Source organism: Lissotriton vulgaris, chromosome 10, assembly GCF_964263255.1.
Source record: "Lissotriton vulgaris chromosome 10, aLisVul1.2, whole genome shotgun sequence".
Lineage (NCBI taxonomy): Eukaryota > Metazoa > Chordata > Amphibia > Caudata > Salamandridae > Lissotriton > Lissotriton vulgaris.
In genome coordinates this window covers 124746802-124773805 of record NC_141698.1, presented here as the reverse complement: position 1 = coordinate 124773805, position 27004 = coordinate 124746802, and the positions used below count along the sequence as shown (strand labels likewise).

Below are 27004 nucleotides of genomic sequence, written 5' to 3'. Positions count from 1 at the left end.
AAAGAAGGCACACACAGAATCCTCCATCCTGTTGAATCCTATTATAAACATTGAGAATGAATACTACACCTCCAAACATGAAACCACTCTTAAACATCTCATTCAGGCAAAATTGGATTATAACAAAAAGTCTATCGAAAATACACCTGGAAAATTACTAAAATTAATGCAAAATATTATGGAGGTTGAAATAAAGTTGGTACACTTGTGGCCAACTAATTAAAAGTAAGGAAACAGAAGACAAAAATTAATAATATTGAGGATCACTTGGATAACAGTCAGTAAAAAGATTCTGAAATTTTGGAGTGTTTTAAGGAGTAATATCAACAGTTATATACACCAGAGCACTCTTCCTCTGAAGAGGAATTAGATACTTTTTTTTAAATTCTGTTCCAAGACATCCAGATCAAGTAGTTGACTTTTCCTCCCTATACTCTGACAACACGGCACCTGAGATAAAATCAGCCATAGCCAAATTATGCAAAGAAAAAGCTCCTGATCCAGATTCATTTCAGTAGAATTTTATTCACATAATTCCATAGATTTTAATATTACTTTTATTATAATTATTTCAGTATTTTCTGTCAAAGAAAGAAACCTGTGGTTCCTTTGAGGAAGCAATGCTCTGTCTTATTCCCAAAAAAGATAAAGGTTTAACCAAATGAAGCAATTAAAGGCCTATTTCTCTTATTAACTTCCACTGCAAGATTAGTGAGAGTGATTTAGCTTTATGCATTAGCAACTTTATTACGGACTTGATTGGTCTAGAACAATCAGGTGTTGTAAAAGAAATGTTTATTACCGGTAATTCTCAGACATTTCTAGACATTATTCATCTTGCTTCAAAAAGTACTTATCCTATTGCAGTGATAACTCCGAAAAGTGGAAAAGGCGTTTGATCACGAAGATTGGAATTTTATATTGTATGCCTTAATATGGCATGGTTTTGGCCCTGGCTTCTTGAAACTTATTGGTTTATTTGATGCTTCCCCAAGCACTTCGTTTTTTGCTAATGTTTTAATCTATATAGAGGCACACTACTGTTTATGGTATCCTTATAACCTTTTTTAAGAAACTCTTCATAGGTCCTCTTCTATTCTTGCTTATATCTATGGAAAAACAGAAGTTAAATTTACTGGACATGCAGATGATACTTTACTATATGTTTCAGAGCCATACACTTCTATTCCATTTTTATTTCATTTACTAAAGGAATACTCCATGGTTTCTCTGCATACAAATCAAACATTGATAAGTCAGATACGTATTGTTTGAAAGACATGTTCAAAGGCTCAGGATTTACATGGAACCCAAAAGGGACCAAATGTTTAAGAATTATTTATTCCAATTCCATTAAAAAAGGAATTTCTCTATTTAGTAGCTGTTCAGAATAAAATATCTGCCTTATTTGGGAACTGGTCACCCTTGTTTTTATCCAGTTGGAATAGATTAAATACTATCAGAATGATGATCATCCAAATTGTTAATTTCTATCTTTCAATGCTCCCCATCAAGCTCCCTCGGTAGTTTTTTTAAACCCAAATTAGTTTATTCATTAAATATTTATGGAATAAACAGAAGACATGCATATCTCTGTTTGAATTAAGGAAACCTAAGAATTCGGGTGGGTTGAACTTCACTGTTTTTTTAAAATATCATTGTGCCTATGTTTTAAAAACAATTTGGCGTTTGTTATGCAAAGAGGATAATGTTCCTTCCCTTCCACATTTTGGTGTCAACTTGAAGAATTGTCAATAACTCCATTCAGTATTAGGCAGGTGGTCTTGGTATCACATCATCCTAAGTCCTCTTCCTCTCCTATTCTTCATAACTCAATTAATTTGCCAAAATCTATTATTACTTAGTCATTATAACCTCTTTAGGGCTTTCTTGAATCCCCTATTTGGCACAATCAACATATTGATCTATCTAACTGGGCAATTATTTGGCGGAAATAGATCTCAAGGGTTATCAATCACTTACAACAATTACTCTCCTCCAAAGACTTCTTGTCCTTTCCCAAACTTAAATGTACATATCATATATCTTCCTTTTACCAGACCATACATGCATTGCTAAAGCAAATTGTCCCTCATTTAATACTTTTTGGTTACAAGTTTGGGCTAGGATTTCATTCATATGTTATATGACATTCCAATTTGATTCTTTGTATATTTTCCCTGCAGTTCCTCACAGATACGGAATGGCAATTTTGCGGTTGCAAAATATGTTGGTTTGCGGATTGCCATTGCCTTACAAATAATTACATCTAGCTGGAAAGATCCCAGAAAAATTTATTTTCCTAGCTGGTGGAACATTCTTTGTCATAATCATAGACTCAATAGGGCAAGTGCAAGCTCAACCCAGCAATTAATTGAGAAAGACTTACTCTGGTTACCATTCATCTCAAATTTATCTAGACAACAAACTCCATCTTCTAATGCAAATATTAGGTTTCAGCCTCAATGATTCTTAAAGTTTACCACTAAATAACTCCATACTGTTTTTATTATTTTTAGCCCGTTGTATAAATCAACTGTATTTAATTATTATTTTTTCTTCTTCTACTGAGGCTCCCCCTATATCTTTGTTATCTTCTATACCTTTTCTATGTTTATATTTTATATATTTTGTAAATCTTTGGTATGTTTTCTGTCTTATCCCTGTATCTTCTATTTCGTTACCTTTTTTATTTTCTCTCTTTCCATTTCTACTTCTGCATTTTCCATCTTAAAAAAAAAGAAACATACACACATGGGGCCCGATTCACAAAGGGCCGCCAAACTCTTGGTGGAGGCCCCGCATTCTTGGGGGAGTCTGCGAACTTGAGGTGGAATCTCTGCAATGAGACTTCTCATCGCGGAGATAATGGCCCGGGCTTGGAGACTCCCCCATGACCTTTGTGAATCAGGCCCATTATGTTTAAATGAGGACTCATAATATTTGCCTAGGTACTTTTCTGAAAAGCCTATAAAATACACATCTACAAAGTTAAGTATTTAGTTTATTAATCTTATTCTCTGTGGAATTATTATTGTGATATCATTCATATATTGTTAATCTTGTTCTTGCTATTGGAATTTTTCCATGAAACATTTTAATTTCAAACTTAAAAAAAGAACATCTTGTTAGGTCATGCATGCATATAGCATAGTTAATATCACCACATGCCAGCAGTTCTTGATGAGTGGGGATGATCTAGTTAGCACAAGTATTTCAGAGATGGATGAAGGGACATACACGTACCGGTATACACCCTACTCAGTGTGGAGTTTGGATTTTGTTCAAAGAGGGGAATAGCAAATTGCTCACTGGGAAACTGACTCAAATTAGGACCAGCCCAGACCATCCATACTCAGTCATGTTTATGCAAGGTCATTCCCCCTCCCACCACATTAATAACAGAATCAACCCAATTCAGGCAAGGAAATGACTATATACTGTGGAAGATTAGGCAATGGCATTTGGAAAAACTAAACCAATAACTACTACAAAGATGAGAACTTCTGAGATCAGGAATCCATTTCTGGGTGAATAGTAGCACATATGTTTCCTTGCGTGGCAACAATTAGTAGCTGTATTGGCATTCTGCTCATTCTTAGTTGTCCACTCGACACTGTGTTCCCCTACAGTTCTTGTTTTCTGGCTTCTCAGTTCCCTTTTCAGTTTAATCCCGGCCTCCTCATTAATGAGCTTTTTGGACTTATTTGTTTGCTTCTATTGGTCTGTAACTGCTCATTATTCCCCTGCTCCTTAGCATATTGGGGATCAGTGCTGGCATTCTGGTTGATGTGTGGTTTCATTACCATATCCCCTGCGCTTCATCAGGGTACATTTACTTGTTCCCATTTTGGGTATCACAGCGCTGCACCAGATATTACTTTGCATTTCATGTCCATTGACCTTATGGTATTTATTGTACTATTGTACTTATCTTGAACTCATTCCAGATACCTCCTGAGAAGACAGCATTCCAATCTGCTACCAGACATCAGCCTGTTTTGTGTATTCCAAATATCCCCTTATCTCATCAAGTACTCCTGTGTATTCACTTTCACTTCCTGTTCTCCCCTGATTTATATTGTGAGATATTTTATTTATTGCAATCAAGTGAAAGACTGAGGGACAACTAGGATTCTTAGAATGTCTATGTGTCCGGCCGAAGCTTGCCATAAATTTAGTCATTCAGGAGATATCAATTGTATTGTGAACAAAGAAGCGACCTAAACATCTGGAATTTTTCTGCAACTATTTGATGCAATATTCAGTAATCCTATAGGGAAAAGCGTTCAAGGAACCCACAAGAGATGATCTAGATTTTAGCTGGATAGCCATTATATGAGAGTCCGATTGGTCACTGAAAAAGTACTTGCAGCCCACAAACGTGGCTAACGATGCAGTGTTTTTTTTGCTTTCTGGAATTAGAAGGGGGTTGTTCTGGGCCAATGCGGGTAGTAGTCAAAGGTTTTAATGAAAAGAAAGATCATCTTTTTGTTCAAGAAGGATCAGAAGAAAAGTTTAAGAGTACAATTGCGAGGACTCTGCTCTCTGATAGCTTAGTTTTCATGCTTTTAGGTCTGGCCAAACAGCACTGCTGTAGGCCAGACCTATTATTATCAGTGTTTTAAAATATACATTGAGGGAGGCTCTGGTTTCACCCAGACGTGTTTACCAAGGATTAAGCATGCAAGTCAGACATATTGGGCCACCTGCATCAAAGGAAGGAATTGCGATTCCTAAATTAAGATTTTTTAGGAATTGCAATTCTTTAGGAATTGCAATTCCCTATGCATGTAGGAATCGCAAAATAAATTGCGATTCCTATACATTCCTTAGTTGCGACCCGCAAATTGCGATTTGCAATTAATGAATAGCTTCCCAGTCATTTCTATGGGCTAGGCCCATAGGAATGAATGGGAATTGCTTGCGCAATTTGTGAGTACCAAATAGGTACTCTCAAATTGTGCATGCAATTTCAAGGGTGCCAAAAGGAAACCCTGATGCACCCCTGAAATTGCCATGTGACCACATGTTGCGCACACACATGCCCAAAGGGCAAATGTGTGTATAACATGGAACTTTGAAAAATGCACTTTAGTGCATTTCTCAAAGTTTCCGCAAATTACCATCAACTTTAAATTGATGGTAATTTGTGATCCCTAATTGTGAAATCGCAATATAAAATTAAATCATGCATTGCCTTTAGTGAATCCCAATTTGTGATTCCCTAAATGCATTTGCAATGTAAGTAATTGCAAATTTTGCTATTACTTAAATGGCAAATTTGCATTTGGGTTGATGCATCCCAGTTACAAAAATACAGGTCGAAAAGGGGCAGATTCTGCGATCTGCCCCTTTACGACCGGTGTTTAGAATGATGCATGTGCCCCCTTGACTTTGCCCACGCTTGTGTTCACAGAAAGCGTAGGCACTGCGTGGACTGAGGTACTATGGGGCCTATTAGGATGGCGGACGGACCTGCGTCCGTCCGCCACCCCCGATTTGGAGGGACCGTCCGCAGGAGCAGCGGCGGTCTCTCCGGTGCAATTAGGATGTGACCGCCACCCTGGCAGTCACATCCTGTATCTTTAACCTTGCGGCGGGTGCTGCTTGAAGCAGCACCCGCCGCAAGGTTAAAAATGCATGTTTTTTTTTTTTTGTCCTCATAGCCACCATGGTTTAAGAAAGCCATTTAGAATATGCTCTAGTACAGTTGACACAGTGATTTTAACTGGGAGGGATCATTTCATTTCGAGTGGGAAGGCCATTAATCCCGCAACTGTCACAGCTTGATATTCCTTTAGGCTACCAGTGGGGAGGCCTACTGCTGGGCCTGGGCCGGACTGGGACCGGACAACATTAGTATTTGGCACCATAGTAGTATAATCATTGGACCCGGGGGGAAAAAAAAAAAAATAACACGGATCTTTATTGTGCCCATACAAACAAATGCCAAAAGGCCTTTTTATTTTGGTTTCCCGATCTGAGTCCATACGCGCTGTCTGTAAAGTTGATATCAACCAATCCGCATGGGAAGGGGGCGTAGGATCCTTCCACCTCCTGCAGATCTCTCTCCTTGCCAAGAGGACCGTATAGAAGACCAGGCTTTTAACTGTAATTTGAGTTGTTTTCAGGAGACCAAAAATCACTAATGGTAAATCTATAGTAATTGGGATACCTAACGATGCCGTAAGAGTCTTACCTATGGCCTCCCAATATGGTGCAATTCGAGGACACTCAAAGAACATATGAATATCTGAAGCTGAAATCAGCCCGCACCTCGCACATGCCACTGAGTTTCCTGCGACAAATTTGGATAGTCTTTGGGGAGAGTAATACGCCCTATGAAGGGTAAAAAGATGGTTCCTACGTAGCCATGAGGGTTTCACCAAACTTTTTAAAAGCTCGAATGAGGAGGACCAAAGTTCTTGTAAATCTTGAGTCGATATTACGTCCCCCCAAAGTTGAGCTGGTAGCTTAAATTCCCCATCAGATTCATCTAAAAGAAGTTTATACCATTGTGAAATCTCACGTTTGGTTGAAGGGGTACCAACCAAGTTAGTTATTAATTGACTATGCCCTCCGAGAGGAAACTTGCTATGTTTTGTTAGTGGATCGTTATATGCTACTGTCCAGCTTCTGATTTGAATGTATTTGAACCTTGAAAGGGTTGGCCCTATTTTATTCTGTAGATATTCCCATGAAAGCAGGTCCCCCTCATAGAAAAGATCCCCCCATTCTTTAAGTCCTGCTTCTCTCAAAGGAGTGGCTAGGGAATCTTCCAACCAGGCTGGACTATCAGGTAACCCCCAAAGCGGCGTTTTATCGCAATAATACCCCTGTTTAATAGATTTTGTTACCTCAGTCCATGTTTTCGCCAAGCCATGCAGGACCTTCAATTTGATTTTTTTGAAGAATTTTGGATTGCCAAATTTAAATAGGAATCCCGAGTGGCTAAGACCTTCCCCTTTCAACATGGCCGAAAACATTAATCCTATCCCATAGTCAGTAGGTGTTTTTAGGAGCATTCGTATGTGAGAAAGCTGAAAAGCCCACAAATATAATTTTAAGTCTGGTGCGGCTAATCCTCCCTTCTCCCATCGCCGTCTAAGCTTCTTCCAAGCTATTCTTGGTAATTTTTTGTTCCAAATAAAAGAAGTGATATCTGATTGTATTTTAGTTATGTGAGTCTGATCAAAGTAGAGGGGAATGGTATTAAAAAGAAAAGAAAGTTTAGGCAAAATAGCCATTTTTATGAGGTTGACCCTCCCTATCAAAGATATTTGAAGGTGAGACCATGCCTGCATTAATTTCCTTGATTCTTTGATAATTGCTGTAATATTTACTGAGGCGAGCTTGTTAATGTCTTTTATGATATTTAGGCCCAGATATCGTAATGATTCGCCTTCCTGTATTACCAAGGAACTCGGATTGTCATTCCAGACCAACATCTCTGTTTTTAATGTGTTGATCTGGTAGCCTGATATTTTCCCAAACCCCTTAGCCGTTTCAAGTATAACCGGGAGTGCAGTTGTTACGTCACGTGAACGAGCAGGTCGTCAGCGTATAACGCAACCTTCTTTTCCCAGCCTTGGTGACAAAAGGGAATAATAGCATTCTCTCTCCTCAGTTGTTGTGCGAGAGGTTCAATATAAAAGTCAAACAAAAGTGGGGAAAGCGGGCAACCCTGCCTAGTCCCCCTAGTTATATCAAGGGGGTCTGACAGCTCACCGTTAATTAATAGGTTTGCCGATGGACTGGCATACAATAGGCTAACTGCATGACAAAATCTCTTCCCTACTCCAAATTTAGCCAGGGCCCCCGACAGGTACACCCAATTAACCCTGTCGAAAGCCTTGGTCGCATCCAGGGTGAGAACAGTCAATGGTAAATTCTGTGCCAACGCGATATCTATAGCCCCTATTAAGTCGTATGTTAATTCATATAGTTGTCGGCCCTTTACGAATCCTTTTTGATCTGCGTGGAGGACTGCCGGGGCTACTAAGGCTAACCTGGAGGCTAAATTTGTGGTGAAAATCTCATAATCCACATTTAAGATTGATATGGGCCTGTATGATTCGCAAGCGTCCTTGGGTTTTCCAGGCTTCAATATGAGTGTAATCGATGCATTATCCCATGTTGATGGGGGAGTTTGGCCATCAATAAGGATCTGATTGAACATCTTAGTAAGGAAGGGGGCTATCCCATCTTCTAACATTCTATAAGTTTCTGCTGGTATCCCATCGGGCCCCGCTGCCTTTCCCTTCTTGCTTTTTTTTATAGCGGCCCTTACTTCTCCTTCGGTGATAATATCATCCAATGCTTGAGACTGAGCTTGTGTAAGACTAGGGAGATTCATATGACTTAACCAATCATCAACCTCCTCAGATCGGGTTTCAACGTCCTCCTTGTAGATTGACTCAAAGAAGATCTTAAAGGCCCTTCTAATTTCAATATCCGATGTAAAGGAATCGTTGCCCACCTTGATTTTTGCAATCTTGTTCCGGACCTGATCTGATTTAGTCTTCCACGCAAGCATTTTACCCGCTCCTTCACTGTACTCAAAATGGGCTAATTTGCTTGCTTCCCATCTCTGATGCAATCTAAGATTCAATACTGAACCCAGGTCTGCTTTCAAGGTCGCCATTTCTTTCCTGTAATTATATATAATGGACTCATCTACCCCAGTATTACTATCAATAACTCCTTGGAGGTTTATAATCTTTCCTTCAATTGAGCAAATTTGTTCTTTATATTGCTTCCTTTTATGAGACACTTTAGCTGTTATAAGACCCCTTAGAAATGCTTTAAACGAATCCCAGATGATCCTTGTAGATGCTGAGTCATTATTAATCAAAAAAAAAATTGTGTGCTTCTCTATTGAGATATAGTATGTCATCAGGTAAGGTGAAAAGTGAACGATCAAAGGACCATCTAGAGGGCAATCTCTCCGTTACATAGGTTAGGTCCATTAATACTGCAGAGTGATCTGAGAGATGGAGAGGTAAGTATTCAATGGATCTTACATGATCAGTCAGCCTTCGGCTGATCAAGATGAAGTCAATCCTTGACTGGTGTTTATATTTATAATTCCGGAAAGACACTCCTGGTTGGTCCCCAGACCTCTCCCTCCATATGTCAGAATACCCATATGTTTTCATTGCAGATTGTAGCACTAACCTAGATTTTGACAAGGCTAAGGGTCGACTATTGGGGGATTTATCCAAAACTGGATTTAAGACAATATTAAAATCACCAGGTATAATAGTTGGCTCAGGAAAGGAGAGCAAGTGTGAAAACATAGTCTCCATTGTAGTAGAATCGTCCTGATTCGGCACATGGTAGCCCAAGACTGTGGTTTGAGAGCCCGCTATTACTACAGAGGCTATGGCCCATCTTCCGCCTGGATCGACCTGTTGAGATATCAGCCTAGCTTTAGCTCCTTTCTTGAAAATTATAGATACCCCTCTGGTGTTACTAGCCTGAGTAGTGGAGACCGCAAAGTCTATCCACTTATTTCTTTTAATTAAGTCCATCATCTCAGAGTTTGTTAAATGAGTCTCCTGGAGAACAATGACCTGCGCATCCAGATCTCGTAAATATTGCATGATTTTATTTGCCCTAGGTTTGGTGCGCAGGCCATTAATATTCCAGGAGAAATATTTTATGTTAATCATTTTTGGCATATATTCCCGACAAAAAAGAGAGACAGAAAAATACGACTAGACCAACCCATACTTGTCTAAACCTCTTTTGATAAGATTGCGATACCACTTTCTTATTATCACAACTATTATATCTTGGCTTTTTGAGGACATTTTTGCTTTTTTTTTTTTTCACCCCCCACCACCTACCCTAGCTACGTGCCCCCCTCCCTCCCCCCTCCCATTCCCTGGAAAACCCTTGCGATATCCAACCGGTGCAATGTCCGGTAGATAGCGCCCCTCCGTGAACTCCTGGAGAGAAACCACACCTATATAAATGCAAAAAATATGAAGGAAAAACTAAACTAATTAAGACACTAAACTAATTATATTGTTTAATGTCCCTTGTGAAGAAATTATTTTTACACTTTGTACATAAGAACTCGGAGAAGTCAAGGAATAACCAAGACCGCTGACTCTACTCATCAAATCTTATAATTAAACTTCTTAAACTCCTTATTGTTTCTTATTGCTTCCCATCTGCATCAGAAGTTCATCCGCTGCTTGTACTGATCTAATGTTAGTCATCTTATTATTATACATTATTTTCATACCAGCAGGGAATGTTAATTGAGCTGTGGCACCTGCTGCTCTAAACGCTTCCAGTCGCCTCCCAAACTCCCATTGCTTTTCCAAGGTAATTCTTGAAAGATCTGACCTTATTAAGAATGTAGACCCCTTTGCAACCAGCGCTTTTTGTTTTAATGCAAGATTAAGTATTTGTTCTTTCAGAACATATGTATGGAAGTTTACTAGAATTTTACGGGGTTTAGATCTCTGGGGGTTTCGTCTAAAGGGATCCCTGTGAATTCTTTGGATGTCCAATGCTATTTCTTCTAGGGAGAGGTCTAGACTCAGGGACTCTTTTAACAAGCACGTTATGTATTGTTTTAAATCTGAGCCCTCTGAGCTTCAGGCACATTAAAAATTCAAAGATTCCCCCTCCTCGCATTGTTTTCCAAGGTCTCCATCCTTTCACTAAGTGCTTGCTCCTCTCTAGAAAGCTTCTGAATATCTTCTTTCGCCTGGTCCAAATTAATAGAAATTATTCCTGTGGTCTCCTCCAGGACTCCCGTTCTTATAGCTAGTCCCTCAATTTTGTTTTCAAGAGATTCACAGTAGCTCCTTATTTCAGCTTGATGCGCAGCTTGATTTGCTGAAGCCTCTGCAAAGCCCTTCCTTATTTCCTGCGTAAGAGCTGAAAACATGCCTAGTATAGCCGCTGGAGTTATTTCGTCATCGGCTGCAAACTTGGATTGATCCGTGAGGGAGTCTATAGAATATTCGATTTGATCGAAATTATCTCCCCCAATTGCACCGGCTTCTTCTTCATTCGAGCTGCTAGGATGAGCAATAACAGACATCTCTTCTAAATCTTGTGACACGGGAGCTGGTGCTGGTAATGATACTGACTCCTCCCGAGCTAGAGAAGATTGTGATCCTAAGTTTTTCTCGTTATCCCCGTCTACTTCTCCTAGACTTAATTCACTAGCTTCTGGTTCTATGACCCCTTCTTCTGTTCCATAATCAGTAGCCTTTATTGACTCTATTGTCGTTGAGACCTGTACAGGAGAAATCTTATCCATTAGGAGAGAAGGTTCCACTTCAGAACCAGCTGACATGGCGTGATCCCCTGGCAGATGTAGTATTTGGGGTATAACTTTAAAGTAAGAGCGTAATGAGGGGGTGATCTTGGCTTTTTTCTCAGATATGGTGTTCTGCGTTTTAGTTTTTGTCTTAATTTTAGACTTCGAGGCGTATTTAGTGCCTCTTCCTTTGACCTCTGTATTTAAGTAAGAGGAAGGTTTTTTATCGTCACCTACTACGGTGTGGTCACCAGCCCCACAAGGTGAGCCTACTATCTCAGCCTTATCTTCTAGCAGTACCCCTTTCTTCTTCCGCCCTCTTTTGCCGGTAACTTTAGTTTTACTGAGGGGGGGGTTGTGTTTTTACGGTAGACTCGGAAGCGACCACCACCTTTATTAGCCCCTCTTGACTTGACAAAGTTGAAGTTTGAGGATCAGATGTAGCTAGAAACCCCTTGTCTCCCCCCTCCTCAATTTCCGCCACCGCAGTTGATAAAGATGAAGGTGCTGATGTAGATATTGACTGAATGCACGTTGAATGCGCGGTGCCTGCCGCTTTGTGCTTGTAAATGCTGGGGCGTACCATAGGTACCCCCCATGTGCACCCCCCACCCCCTGGGGGCCTGCAACGGGCCCCCAAACACCAAAGACCACATGCTTTTCCACGGCAGAAAACCCGCCGTGGCAAAGCATGTTTCCGCATGAATCCTAATATGGCTGGCGGTGTCTGATAGACACCGCCACCATATTAGAGCTTTTCCGCCGTGGGACGGTCTTCCTGTCCGCAGATGACCCCCCTGCCAGCCTAATCTGGCAATCTTTGCAATCACCGCAGTGGTGAATCCGCATCCTCCGGGCCGGCGGTGGCTTCCGCCGGCCCGGAGGATGCGGATTCACCGCAATCCTAATCGGCCCCTATGTTGGCAAGTATGTGGGGGGTGGGGCAACAATGGCCGCACTTTCTGAAGGTACTTGGGATCCACGCTCAAGAAAACCTCGCAGGGCAGACCAGCTCTGTGTAAATAAACATGCACACGCGCAGAGAAAATGAACTCTGTGCAGTGACGCTTTACCAATGATAAATCTGCAAGGGAGCAATTCTACAGACCTGGTGGCCCATCTGTGCACGCTGCAGATTTGTTTATTTTTCACTTAGATCCATATTATTCGCTCGTAAACAAGGCCCGCATTACAATGTGTCACCTGTTCATTCATTACCCGTGGTCTAGACCGGCCAGCCAGCCTATTCCTTCATTATAATTTTATTCATAGTTCTTTTACAACCCTGCGCATGGATGGAATGCATGTCAGGTTTTTTCACAACAAATAGCTCGAGCGTGGATTAAACCTTCTGAGGTAAAGAAGCAATAGACATTCCCCAAAGTGCTGGGTCGTACGGTGTGAAAAAAGCGCAGCAACACCAATTATCTACCCGCACATAAATCCAGGAGGGGGACACGAGGATCAGAGAGCAGGGGTCTGATATTATTCAGATAACGGTTCCACTGCTCGGCTTGGACTCCTTAGGAAGGCAGAACACGCATTACATTCTGGCAAACTGCAAATCCGAGGAAGCGGGACCATGAAAACAGGTACAGTCTCCCAAATGTGTGGCAGGATAACAGATTATTACCAAGTAAAATAAATAGTTAACAAACAAACTCAAAAATTGCAAGCGAGAAAAAGATAGTAAGACTGTTCCAGACATCTACATAAGCATAGAACTTTTAGCTTAAAATAACTGATGCTGCAATGCGCACATCTCAATACCAATCTTTACTTTCGGGGATAATATATATAATGAGTATTGATTCACTTGTGAAAACAGGCCCAGCCTGAATACAAAATATATAATTGGTTGTGGTGCAAAGAAGAAAGAGAGAAACAGGTTGTTAAATGATGCACAGGAGATGGAGTACTTTTTGGCAATATCAGTCAACGGGAGAATAAATGCAGAACAGCAGTGTTGATTAGCAGGGGGCTACAAAGATGGAGGGACTAGTGAATTGTCAGGTGGGCACATACCTATTCTCGAGATCAGTACATCTACTCACATTTACATTGGCCAGAATACACCTCAAATGTGCTTCATCAAATGACCCATTCCCCAGCAGGGCTGTCCACTGTTCCCCCTCCTCTTTGCCCTGCCCATTGGGCCCCTCATGCGACTCCTTTGCTGTGATCCACAGAGTTAGCAGTACAATACAGGACATGAGGACAGCATTGCGCTATATGCAGATGACATCCTTTTGTTCCTCTCTAACCCTGAAGTAAACGGCCCTCGCTGTCTCCAACTTCTTCAAATCTTTGCTGATGACCTATTAACCCGCCAAGTCGATACTGACACCGCTGTCACCACTGTGGAGCTTCATTCTCTGGCAGACTAATGTACCCATAAGCCGGCTGAGCTTCCGCTACCTGGGTATACAAGTGTCGCTGTTGCCTTACCCCATCATCGCGCAGAGTTAAGGCGGATCTGAAAAAAATTACAATCCCTTCTGCGAAGTGCAGGATAGCCCTCCATAAAATGATGGAGCTACCTAGGTTTTTATACCTCTTTCAGAATTTTCTGCAGGTGATGCCCCACCATTGTCCAAATGATAGGACGGCAGTCGGAACGATGGGAAGTTTAACTGTGCCAGCGTACTCGCCGGCAGACATTACTTTACGGAACCTCCAAGATTACAAAGGGACATAAATAGGATACTATACTTAATTTAACATTGAAACAAACTACACGGCGGACACGGATACATTTCTAACACATAAGGAATAGAAAATTAGCAGAGAAACCACCAGGTCAGAAGTAGAACCAGCAGTAAGGTTTTTCTGCACTTTTTGTTAAGAAGGGAGAAATCCCTGAAGAAGTCATGGGTTAATCCTGACACGACGAAACATGTGTTGGCTAAAGGCTTAATGAAGATTAAAAATAAAGAAAAACAACAAATATTGATTGCATTTGTATTGAAATAACCTAATTAATGTTTTTTTGTACAGAAAGTGTCATGATCAGGGTTAAGGTTGAATATTATTAGGACTCTATGATTTGGTCCTGTTTGGGGGGTTGAAGGATGATTACCTCCTCCCTTTGAACACCTCAAGATTACACTGTGAAGGTATATACAGACACAATATACAGTGAGCGCCCAATCAGCCACTCACCTTGAATTCACCCCTTTAGACTTTAATGCCCCATCATTCGTTTCATGAGATGGACTCGATTTCAATCGCTTTTCTCTGGAATAATTCTAGGCCACGCTTAGCTTTTGGAAACTGTCAATGAGCTCTGTACGATGGCACTATGACTAGCCTATATCTTTACTACCTTGTCTCACAACTTCTGGTGATAAATGACTTGTTTAGTGGGGGTTGGATCAACCCAGCTTCTAGGTGTAAAAGTATTTAATAATCATGAGGGCGGGAATATTAATGCATTTGAATCGTGTATCTCCAGGTTTGTCACCACAATTAGGCAACAAATTTATTTCCCAAAAAGAAAGAAAAGGTTAGCACAGGGATACAAAATATTGTTTATTGTCTACTGAGATTAATGGTTTAAGTAGCAGTTTATGAGATAGTCATCAAGCTGAGTCAGGCGTATACAGGTCCTGAGGAAGAAACAAACTAGACATTAACCCCTAGATGCATCAACGTTGTCATTTGCGATTCCTTAATTGCGAAAAATAAGGAATCGCAATTAAGGATTCGCAAATGGCAATGCATCATTAATTTCGCTATTTTTTTGGGATTCGGTAAAAATCGCATTTTTTACCGAATTCCAATAAAATTGCGATTTCCAAATAGCGAATCCGATATTCCCATTCATTCCTATGGGCTGAAATGCCCATAGGAATGAATGGGAATTGCGAATTCGCAATTTCGAAACGGAATGCATCAAAGCCTTTCAAGGGTGGAGAGGGGGGTCCAAAGGACCCCCCCCTGCACTCATGAAATGCACTTTTACATGTGAGTTACATACACACATGTCCTAAGGACATGTGTGCCTGTAACGTACACGTTTAAAAAATGCATTTTCATGCGTTTTTAAACATTTTTGCAAATTACCACGAAGTTCAACTTCGTGGTAATTTGCATTTGCAATTTTGGAAATCGCAAATGTTTTGGGGATGATGCATTGCTGTTAAGGAATCGCAAATGAGCGATTCCTTAACAGCAATCGCATTTTTTTGGAACTCGCAAAAAAAGCGATTTCCAAAAAATGCTTGATGCATCCCAGTAACCAATTTAGGAAGTGCAAAAGGCCGATTTATGCGAATCGCACCGTTTGCACTTCCTAAAACGGATGATGCATCTGGGCATAAATCTCCCTAAGAAGAAGAAAGAACATTGGCTGATCTATTTTGGCATGACTTGAATCGTGCTGCAAAGACAATAATTCACAACAATTTTGGGGAATAATAGCTTTGCAAGGTGGAGCCAAAGCAAAACGTTCAGTTGTTTTAATACCCTAGCAAAACTGGATAGTCAGTCAGTCAGTCAATCTTTATTCGGGTACCACAGTACCCATAAAAGCACAATATAAAATGCATTACATACATATTAAAATTTTAACCGTATAGATTATATTTCAGAATTATGTGCATCGAAAAACACAGAAATACAGCCCTGAAATTCTTATGAGCAGATTCCCTTTTTGACCATTTATCAATCTCACCCACGAAGGCAAAGCTGATTGTAATTTTTATTCTAGAAGCCAAGCATTCAGGAGTAATTTTCAGGGTTCAAAAGAAATCTTGATTTTCCGGAACATTTATAATCTGAAACAGCTATTATGTGTTGTACCTCTGTTACATTGTCATTCTTTCATTAACAATTTCTGAATGGAAAGAAATCCTGATTATGACAATTTTTACTGCTACTCTGTTTCATCTGCTATAGTGGGGGAACTAGTCCAGAGTTTAGGCCAGGAGTATTATAGTCCCTATCTACTGAAAGGCTCTTAAAAGTTACCTATAAATTAGAGTGTGATAATGCTTTATACACTGTGGAGAAGATGTTCACTGAGAGTATTGCAGTGCATCTCCTGGCATGAGCCACAAAGAAAGCCATTGTTACCAATGAACAGTCAGGCTTCAAACCTAAACTTTTAACCCTAGAAAATATTTTTGTTCTAAAAAGATATGTTCGAACCAGGGGCGAACCGGTATATACGGAATTCACAGATTTTTCGACAACATTTGACTGTGTTGATAAACCAATCCTTTGGGGCAAAAATGTGTTGCATTGGAGATGGAGACATCATCAGGCTACTGAAATTACCAATTACCTCCCAATGGGAGCAGACAGAGCACAGTCCCTGTAAATAGGGTCACAGAAAGGTCCAAAGCACTGCTGTATTTTATCTCCTCTACTATGCTCGCTATAATTACATGATATGCAACACATATTGGTGTATTTACATAGTTTTCCTCCCGAGCTCCAAGTGCAATCTCTCCATATTTAAATGTATGCAGATGATGCAATAATTTTAGATCTAACTCCACTAGGTCTCGAGCCTGGTCCGGATGAACTGTATGGAAATGAATGACTCTAAAAGCGAGCTTGTGGCTCTTAAAGGTAGAATGAAATATGTCCCATACAGTTGGGACCTGGGATCATGAAACAATCTGATCTGTTTAATCTTATGCTCAACTAGTGTTCTCCATGATTTAAGTGGTAAGTATAATAACATAAACATAACATGTGTATTTGTAAAGCGCACGTTCACCCAGAGGTCTCATGGCGTAGAATAACAGATGTTCATTGTTACCCAACTCAATGGTACTCATTTTATTGACCTCAGATGGATGAAAGGCTGAGTGGACCCCCTGGGATTTGAACCTGTGACCATGAGGTCAAACACAGGCCCCTGTAATGGACGCATTAGTCCACTAAGCCACCAGACCCGGCATCATCTTAACTAACTGAGTGGAAAGGCTTTGGCCCATGGTTGGGGTTTAGGTTCCCTTAATAAAGGATTAGACAAAAAGCACATTAAACATTAAGACTAGAATCTGGATTGCTAAACAGCCATGGTTTGGCCTCAGCCGCAGTGATTTGCTAAGGCAGTGTTTGCTCTCATTTTATGAAGGAATTAAGCATGGGCGGAAAATCCGTTCCGCTCGCGGATTCTCGGTAAAATCGCAATCCGCGAACTCTCGCGAATTTACCGAAAATCCGCAAATTCGCACGCAGAGGATTTTTTTGCTTGGTGATACAATATTGCGGCGTGCGGCGTTCACTTACCGTCATTCAGCGTTTGCCGAGTTGTTTTTCTAGATATTTTGCGAGTGCTGCGCCATTTTGGATCTTGATGCGAACATGTAGATGCGGAGGGCAGCAACAATCTCGCACTCGCGAAATTACAAAATTTGCGATTCTGCACAAGAAATCCACCAGCAAGCAGCATAAACCTTCTGAAAATGATGATTTTTATCAGAATAACTCCTCAGGTTGACATTTGCCTGCACTTTTTTGGATTTGAGGCCTTTTTGACTTTCTTTGGATCACTTTTGGATTAGAAATCAACTTTCACAAGTAAGTTTGTTTGGGGCATTACAGTTGCTGTTCTGCAGAAAAACGAGTTTTGCAAAACTGAAAGCACTCAGCAGGTGCAAAAGTTAAAACTCATTATTAGTAACCATTCCCTGTAGTGCTTCCTGAGGGGCCCCTCCAGAGTTCAGTTGTCTACTTGCAACTATTCTATGTCCCTGCTCTGACCCTCACAGCAGGCTCATATAATAGCTACAAGTAGGCCACAAAGGTCCTGGGAAAAAAAATTGCACTGCAACAGAAAGCAAATTACAGATAAGGAAGCAGGTGCCAGACAGGAAGTTTAAATTCAATGACACATTGATCAACCCCAAATTAATTCATGTTAGTTGAAGCAGGGCAGGTGTGCTTGCTTTCCCCCCCATAATCTACAGTGATGAATCAGAGGGTGGCAGTGATGTACCAGAGGGTGGCATGGGCGAATCAGAGGGTGGCAGTGGTGAAACAGAGGGTGCTGTGAACCTGTGATGATGAACCAGACGTAGAAACAACAAAGTCGCGACCGTTGCGAGCCGACAAGTAATTTCGCAATTGCGAACTGGTACAAAACCCTCGCAAACTGGCAGAAATCCTTGCGTACACAAAAAAAAATTCGTGAGAGTTCGCGGATTTTGCGGATTGTGAGTTCGAAATACGCAAATTCCCGAACGCCTGATTCGCAAAATTCGCCCATGCTTAGAAGGAATCGCTAAGACAGTTATGTTAAGGAGTGCTTGGTTCTTGTCACAAAAACGCAGCTCCTTCCTTACAAATTTTAAACGAGTAGGGAGGAGAGATGTGATTGTTCATGGCAGTGCTTTGCAGCCAGATCCATAAACGGATTTCAAATTGACAAGTTACACTCCGGGTACGGTGCCTCCTCGCTCAATGATAAAGTATCTGTGCAATGGTGCACTGGTTGTGATGACACTCAAGTGTGTCGAAGAGGCCTATTTATTAGGGCAACATTGTACTGCATGAGATGGAAGATGGACTAGATAGGTCTAATGGTGCTATGAACAACCAACCTGGACTTGAATTCTCACAGGGTACCACTCACTGTAAGCACAAGGGCTGACCACAACATACCAGACGACAACACCAGATGCTTCTATGCCTGTTGATTAATCTCCTTCTCTGACCTTAGCTGTATGGTGTTATGAGAGCAATGGCAACAGGAGGGGATAAGCAATATGTTATGTGTAATGGTGATGGAGTACATCAGCTGGGCATGGAGTCACAGGATCCAGTGGACAAAGACAACAGGATTTCTTCAAGAGGTACAATTAAATCAAGGGACTTATGGTCAAGTGTGGAGGAGGGGTTCATAAATAAGGACACAGCCAAAGTGTCACTGGTGATCCCCAGAGAGCTACCATGTGGTTACAGGAGAAGAAGGCAGATGGATGTCAAGTAGGATTTCTTAGAGGGTGAGGGTTTTGGCAAATGAGGAACATGGGCTACATGACCTTGAGGAAACAGCAAGGAGTGGATGCAGTGAATGCTAGATTTTTTTTTTATAATTCACTGGGTGCCATATACATATAGAGGGAAATCAGGGTTGACCAAGACAGTGTTGTAACCTTACAGAAATATCTTGTTGTGCTAGATGAAATGTGAGCTGCTCAGCGTCGGGTGAATATTTTTGGCATACATGATGGAGAGTTAGACATTGGAATATCACCTTAGAATGTGAGTCCCCTTAATAATAACAGTGATGGCATAAGTAGTGGTCCATGTGCTAGGGAGAGCACCCAGTCTTCCTATTTTTTTGTGCTATAGCACACTTCTGGATCCTTATGTCCTTCCAGGGAGCAAGCTTTTGAGAATGCTTCAACCGCAAGTGTGTAGCCTTATTGGCTTCTAGCATGACATTATTTCCTAGCCATTTACCACAGTGGCAGGAGAGTTGGTCAGATCAATTTTATGCCCACTGCCGCCTATAAAGTTTCAGGTTCTTACAGAATACTCTTAAGCATTCTCAGATGTTTATGTGAGGCAGGTGGATTGGGATTTAAATGCCGATTTCTAATTGTTTGATATAGATCTCAAATCTCCCATTACTGACAAATCTGTGACCATTGTTTTATCCCAATACAGTTTACTGCATGCTTGTGTGGGGCCCAGATCTTCTGACGGAAGAGGGAGGATGCAGATCACTAACAAAAGCAGAGTTAATATGGAGTAAGAGACACCAAGTGGATAGGGTCTGGCGTAAGGAACCTGCTTTGCTACTCCCTTTAAACATTATTAGTGGGGCCTGTGGAGGAAGGTATGCAACTCCCTTTAAACATTATTAGTGGGGCCTGTGGAGGAAGGTATGCAAGTCTGCTATGTTCATAAGAGAGTGAGTAGGTCCAGAACCATTCAGCAAGAACTGTTTATATTTAGCCTCCTCAAATGTTGCTTCTTTCTGCCCATTGGTGGCAAATCATAGGACAAATAGCACAAGGTCACAGTCTATCTCCACAGGTGCAGGCGCATCCACTCGTAGTGTTTAATTCTTTTCCAGCTGCAATTAATTTCCCCTGTACTAACCCTCTACAGTATTCAGCAATATTCCTTCTCCGACTATATTCACGCATCGTCGCAAGTCTAGTGAACCACAATGACTTGCATTTGTGTGATTATTTTTCTGATCCTAAGTTATACAGAAACATAGGACCCAGAGGGAAATATCCCGCCTGTCTCGATAGACACACAGACAAGGAGAGTCAATGACTTCTCAAAATCTTCAAGTCCCGACAGTTAGGTGACAGATAAAAGAGATTGGGGTAATTTAAATAAACAACAGAATTCATTAAAATAATAAAATTGATGAACATCCATACCTATAAATGGAAAAAACAATTATGGAGTAAAAAGAAAGAAGTCGTGCCTTAAATCATTGAAACAGATGGAAAAGACAACTAAAAGATTAGATATGAAAATGTGAAATAAGTAACAAACTGGCGAAGTACCAGTTAAAAAATGCAGAATGTTAACTGAAGCCAACCACTCTAGTCAATGCATCCCAAGTAGTATATCAGTACTGAAGGTGGTAGATGCAAATCTACCAAATGCTACAGCCTTTTGATGGAGTCCTGCTCTCAAAGATGCTAATCAGATACTGCTGGCTGGATTTTGATTGAGCCAGAGATCTATAGACATAGTGCTGGGTTTTGAGTTTAGAATTCTGTATAATGCCATCATGACAACTGTGAAAAAGCACATAGAATGTGAAGAAGTGATGTTTTGAAAGAGAGAGGCAGTTGCTCACCGTGGCCAGCCCTGCCGGTTGGGTAGAGGACTTCTGCAATAAATGTTGGAAACTTACATGTGACTTGCGGTGATTCAAGACTTTTCAGTGACAACGAGTTGGTCTACAAGGCCCGCGTGGCTTTTTCACTGGAAGGGAGGTGGTTTCCAGCTAGTTCTTCTATGCCAGCTGAACAGAGCAACAGGAGCCAAAGGCCCTGGCCTTCCTGAGTGCTGTACCGTCTGGGAGCTGTGTTTCTGTGAGAAGCGAGGCTCTAACCTCCACAGCAGTGAGGATTCACCAATTTTCCTGCCTTTGGTGGCTTTGGCATTATATCGCTGACATCACACCTCCTTCAAGAAGTGTTCCTGGCGTGTGGAGTCTCTGCCACATGGCCTCAGTGTCTGCGTGATCACATGATCACATGCTCATGACAACATTCTAAAAAGATTGGCTACGCAGGTTGCAGTAGCATGATTGCTGGGAAGACTGAGTGATACTAGCACTCATCAATTAGGAGGCAGTAGCTTGATTTCTGGGGAGACTGAGCGATACTAACACTTGTCAATTAGGAGTTGTTCGTCAATACATGACACTCCTGTCATGTTCTGGCTGATCATCAAGGCAAATGTCTCAGCGTGTATGATTTCGTGGTGACACACACATGTAAGTACTATGTCAATTTATCTGGTGTGGCCACCATAGGTGACGCACACACCCTAAGGATTTTGATACATATTGTGTGTTACAGCAGTGATACACACACCATACTTCAATGACCTGCATTCATTCTGACAATACCCATACCATAGATCTATGTCCTGCATTCATTTTGACCAATCTAGTGTTCGTGCTTTAGCTGTGCTATGCACACCTTACTTGTACTGCCTGCATGTATCAGCACTGGTGGTAACATGAGTTTGTGTACACTTAAATTGTTGACACGCATATCCATAGATAATGTAACTGCATCTGTTGTTTCTTAAGCGTGCTTTCCCTGTTTGTCTTTTGTGTTAACATCAGCACATTAATGGGCAGCTAATTATGGGTAATTGTTGCTGTGGTTATTTTACATTGTCTGAAGTAATATTCCATTGGTTTTAAAAAATACATCTTTTTATTTTGGTTTTGGTTTTTGGTACCAAACATACGTGCATGTCAGTGAGACAACCCGACAGTAAGGGGGTCATTAGAATGGAGGGCGGACTTTGTTTACTCTGACAGTTTTGTGTAGAGTAGGCTCACCCATCTTGGAACTGGGGCCCAAACCCCATCCTCCACAGGGTCTGCATCATAAAAGGCCAATGGATCGTATCAAAGGCCTTCTCAGCATCTAGTGAAAGAAAAAGATGGGGTCTGGTCTGTGATGCACTTGTGTGATCCTGTTGTGAAGCCTGCGCAAGTTCCCAACAGTGGAACGTATAAAATTACATTGTTATTCCTGTCTGGTAACTCAAACATGATACAACAAAGTGTAGTACCACCACCTCCTTTCTGGTCATAACCGGGAAATCCCTTGTGGATTGAGAACCATGGTTTGAAGGGTTTGAGGCCTATTTAGAGGCTATTGTGGATGACGTTTTTACACAGAAAAATAAGTTGCCATTATTGTGTCACTCCTTGGGCGTAGAAGGGAGGAAGGTACTAAAACCTTTACCTGTTGCCATTGTTATGGGTGAGGTTGATGATGTGGATGATTATGCCTCTGCCATTAAAATTATGGATACACACTTTAGGAAAAAAGGCAACATCATCATGGAAAGGCATAAATTGTAAATGAGGAAACACCTCCACCGGATGAACTGGTGGAGAGTTTGGTGAGTGATCTCAGAGTATAGGTGGCAAGATGAGATTATGAACCCTTTCAGGATGAGATTATAAGGGATCAAGTGGTAGAAAAAACTAATAGTAAGAAAATTCAGGAGACATTGCTAACAACTGAGAACTTAACTTTGGAGAAAGCGGTGGTAATAGCCAGGAGTGTGGAGACTACAGCAGGATATTTGGTACACATGACTTTAGAGACACAAGTGCACACTGTAGTCTCAGAAAAGGTGTTGAAGAGAGGGGGGATGGAAAGTAGATGCAAAACTTCAAACATTATAGTGCTACAGATGTGTCTGCTGAAATCCTTTAGGCAATCTACCCTCCTTTCCGGCAGTGGACAAAAATTGCACCAAATGTAAAAGTAAGGTGCATTTTGCTTGACTTCATAAATCCAAAACGGCTAGTACCAGACCCCAACCTAAGAAAAGCTCAGAATGGTTGTTGGCAGTAGTGTTGGCAGTTTAAGGCAATGGGGCTTTGAGAATATGCAAAGATCTGAGGAATTTGAACGAGAGGATATGGTTAGATAAACATACTTTGCCCAACATCCCGAAATGGTAAGTTCATTGAAGGAGGCTTGAGTTTTCACTTTAGACATAATGTCCACATTTCACCAGATCACCTTGCAGAAGGAGAGTTGTTATTTAATATTGTTATTACCCATAGTGGGGCATATAGATTTAAAGGAATGCCTTTTGGTTTGGCGTCTGAATTTCCAGAGGGTGGTAGAGGCTATATTTAGATGGGTTCCCAATGTGAAGTGCTTCCAAGACAACATTTTGGTGTTTGGGAAAGATGTAGAGACCCATGACAAGACACTAGGGTGGGCCTCAGCCTCTGTGCATATGCTAGATAAGTGTGGCGCCATCAGCAAAATAAAAGACAGGGTACCAGTTTCATATGTAGTCAGGCACTTAGAGCGGGTGCACATGCCCATTTACTATGTAAGATACATTTCCATTCCATAGTTCACCTCCCAAAATCAGTCCAATATCACCAGACATTGTCAATGCTAGCAATGTTACAAAACTGAATAAAGGTATCCCTCTGCCTAGTTGAAAAAGCTAGGGTGTGTTTCACCGATAGACACCACCGCAGGATGGGAAAAGATGAATTAATCCTTTTTTATGTATAACCCTCATCCACGCTAATAGTGGCATGCTTCATTATCAGGTTCGTCCTGGCCCCTAAAAGCGAGGATGGGCTCAACTGTATTCCAAGGAGCTCTTTAAAAAATATGGTGTCCAGGGCTTATTATGGTTTCACTGTGTTATGCACATAAAATATGGCATGCAAAGTGAGTATTGCACTCCCCACGTGGGTCGGAGGGATTTTTGGACTTGTTATCAGACCGCCTTCAAGGGTCTGTAACCACCTGTGCATCTACTTGGTTCCGCTCACACCCGCCTTTCAGTACCACAGATACCATTATCAAACAAGTACAATACTTCCATATTTTTATGTGCATGCCACAGTGAAAAGCCATTCACAGGATGTTATTGAAGAAGTGATAGAAAAAAGAACTTGCCCTAACGAATGCCTTGGCCAATTATTTGGCCATTAGAGTAGGGAAGAAACATGTGGGTGCTACGAGGGTCATCCTTCATTGTCCCCCAATATAATTTTTTTTATTCTGTGCCCATCCACCCCACTAATAAATGGATACCTTGAGTATGGATGAGCCATTTTTATTACGCATAGCTTTCCCCGGACACCATAATATTCAAAGAGCTCCCTGGAATACGGTCGAGCCCATCAAGGTTTTTATGGGCCAGGATGAACCGGATGATGAAGCATGTCACTACTAGAGTGGGTGAGGGTGATACATAAAAAAAGATTATTTTTCCTTTTCCCATCTTGTGCAGAGGTGGTACCTACTGGTGAAGTGCACCATGTCTCTTTCGATGAAGCACCCCCTAGCTTTTTCGACTAGGCAGAGGGATACCCTTATTGGTTTTGTAATTTTAGTTTTGGGGGAACGTATATTTTTTCTTCCTTTGTGAAACTGAAAGATATCTCTTCCCTCCTTGTAGGCTGGTGCCCTGACCTCCCATACCATTGTTTTGAAGGCAATGCTAGCAATGTCACATGTTTTCACCTACCTAATTGGTAGTGAGCACCTTAATGCCAAAATGTCTGGCCGAGGTTGCTGTACTTAAGGGACCTAGGGGCATATTACCAAGCAATAGCGATAATTATCGCTATTGCTTGATTAGAGACAATAATTTACCGCAGAGCTGCGGCGATTTTTACCACAAATAAACCTTGGTATTACCAAAGTTTATCGCAAATGCGATAAAAATCGCCGCAATGCATGAATATCGCTGAAAAGTCCGTGATATTTATGCATTACCGAGCTAATGCTCCTAGCCATGTTATCCACCTCCCATTGGATAACATGGCTAAGAACTGCTCAGGGCAGGTATTAGCTTTTGGAGATATTCGCGCCTAGCGCGAATATCTCCAAAAGTTGGTAATAGGAGATAGCGATGTTAGCGACTGTTTTCAGTCGCTAACATCTTGGCACGCCCACTTTGCATGTCATTAGTGATAAATATCACTGACATGCAAAGTGGGGCCCAAGATGGTCGCTATCTCCTACTAGCTGTCGCTAACTGGTGTTAGCGACAGCTAGGTAATAGGGAGATAATTTTATCTCCGCTTTCTTGGCTTTTAAAGCTAAAAAAGCGGAGATAAACCCCCTTGATAATATGCCCCCAAATATGTTAATTTCTGAAGTTATTTCATCCTAATGTATGATTCAAGACTTTCCAACACTTTACGACTTTTTCAATAAATATTAAATCTCATATGAAAGTGCTAAACTGATGTTTATGTTAAATAATAATACAAGCATCTTTATAACAACTGCTTTTATTTTCACGACAGAAGAACATAAATATTGCATGACACTGTTTTCGTGAGTGTTCCATTTTTCATATATGTGAATTGCTGTTCATGTAGTCCTATAAAAGACTATTTCAAGATGTCTAATTAAGTCTGAGAATTAAACCAGCCTATCACATGTTCATTAATCTGCATTTAAGAATATCAGCCATTGGCAAAGCACCATGACATACATGCTCATTGAATGAAGGGCAAAATGTGATCAGTCTAAATCATGTTAGTACATTTGACCCCTGTGTTGTTGCCATACCTCCAAAATGTTAACAGGAACTGAGAAAAACAGATTTCATAGATCGATAACAAGGGCGCTATTTCAAACAAAAATTGCAATGACTAAGAATAAACAGCTTACACTTACCCCCAGACTTTTCCATATTTTGTAAAACACTCCATGTCAAACTCCAGTAAACCCTACAAAGTAAGACAAGTCAAGGTGGTTAATGATGAAAGAGTAAACAAAATGAATACACAATAGTTACGTTTGATTTAAATAATGTTGATCAGTATTCCCTTTGAATTTGGGACATACATTCTTATTAATCTGCAATAAACCAAGCCAACAACCCACAATCAAACTAAAAAATGGTCAAGCGTAGCTTTGTGATTGATAATTGGGAAAAAGGCGCTATTGACATGGTGATCATAACACTCCAGTATAAATAGGGAAAAGTCTTAAAGAAGGTTATCAGGGGGTAACCCCTTTAAGGAATGACATCCAGAGCATCTGGTCACAAACCCCTTCTACGGCCAAGACTATCATTAATCGGGCTGCCTATTGCCTAATATGGGCATCTATTTTTTTCCCAAAGGCAAGGAATCAAATAATTGTAATAAAGGTGGTAGGTCTTCCAAATTAGCACAGCCCATTTACCTAGATGTTGCGTTGAACCACTCACATTGACCATCTCCAAATATTAACAGGAAGAAAAAAAACCTTTGTCGTTAGTTATATAAATTAATATTTATTTCTCTATTTCACTCAGAAGACCTTTTGATAGGGGAAAATATATTGAAATTATTAATAGGATATCAGATGTAAACAATATTAACACAAGTCAGTGCAAAAGGGTAGAATTCCTGGAGGCCAAAATTGACCCACTGGAAAAATGCACTAGAGTTACTCTCTCAAACACAGCAATACCCTTCGTGTCCTAAAACTTTCTCAACATTTACACAATCTGTACATATAATATAACCTGAATATGATATAC

The 27004-nt window shown here is 40.9% G+C and overlaps 1 protein-coding gene across 2 annotated transcripts in view; it reads right to left on the bottom strand.

The window, feature by feature from the left end:
- The window catches only part of LOC147684820 (cytochrome P450 3A21-like), a 265486-nt gene that overhangs the window by 134596 nt on the left and 103886 nt on the right, over positions 1-27004 (bottom strand). For both annotated transcript variants that reach the window (XM_086940695.1, XM_086940694.1), the window contains exon 3: positions 26152-26204. In XM_086940695.1, coding sequence (XP_086796821.1) covers positions 26152-26204 — 53 coding nt within the window. The remainder of the gene's footprint in view (positions 1-26151; positions 26205-27004) is intronic.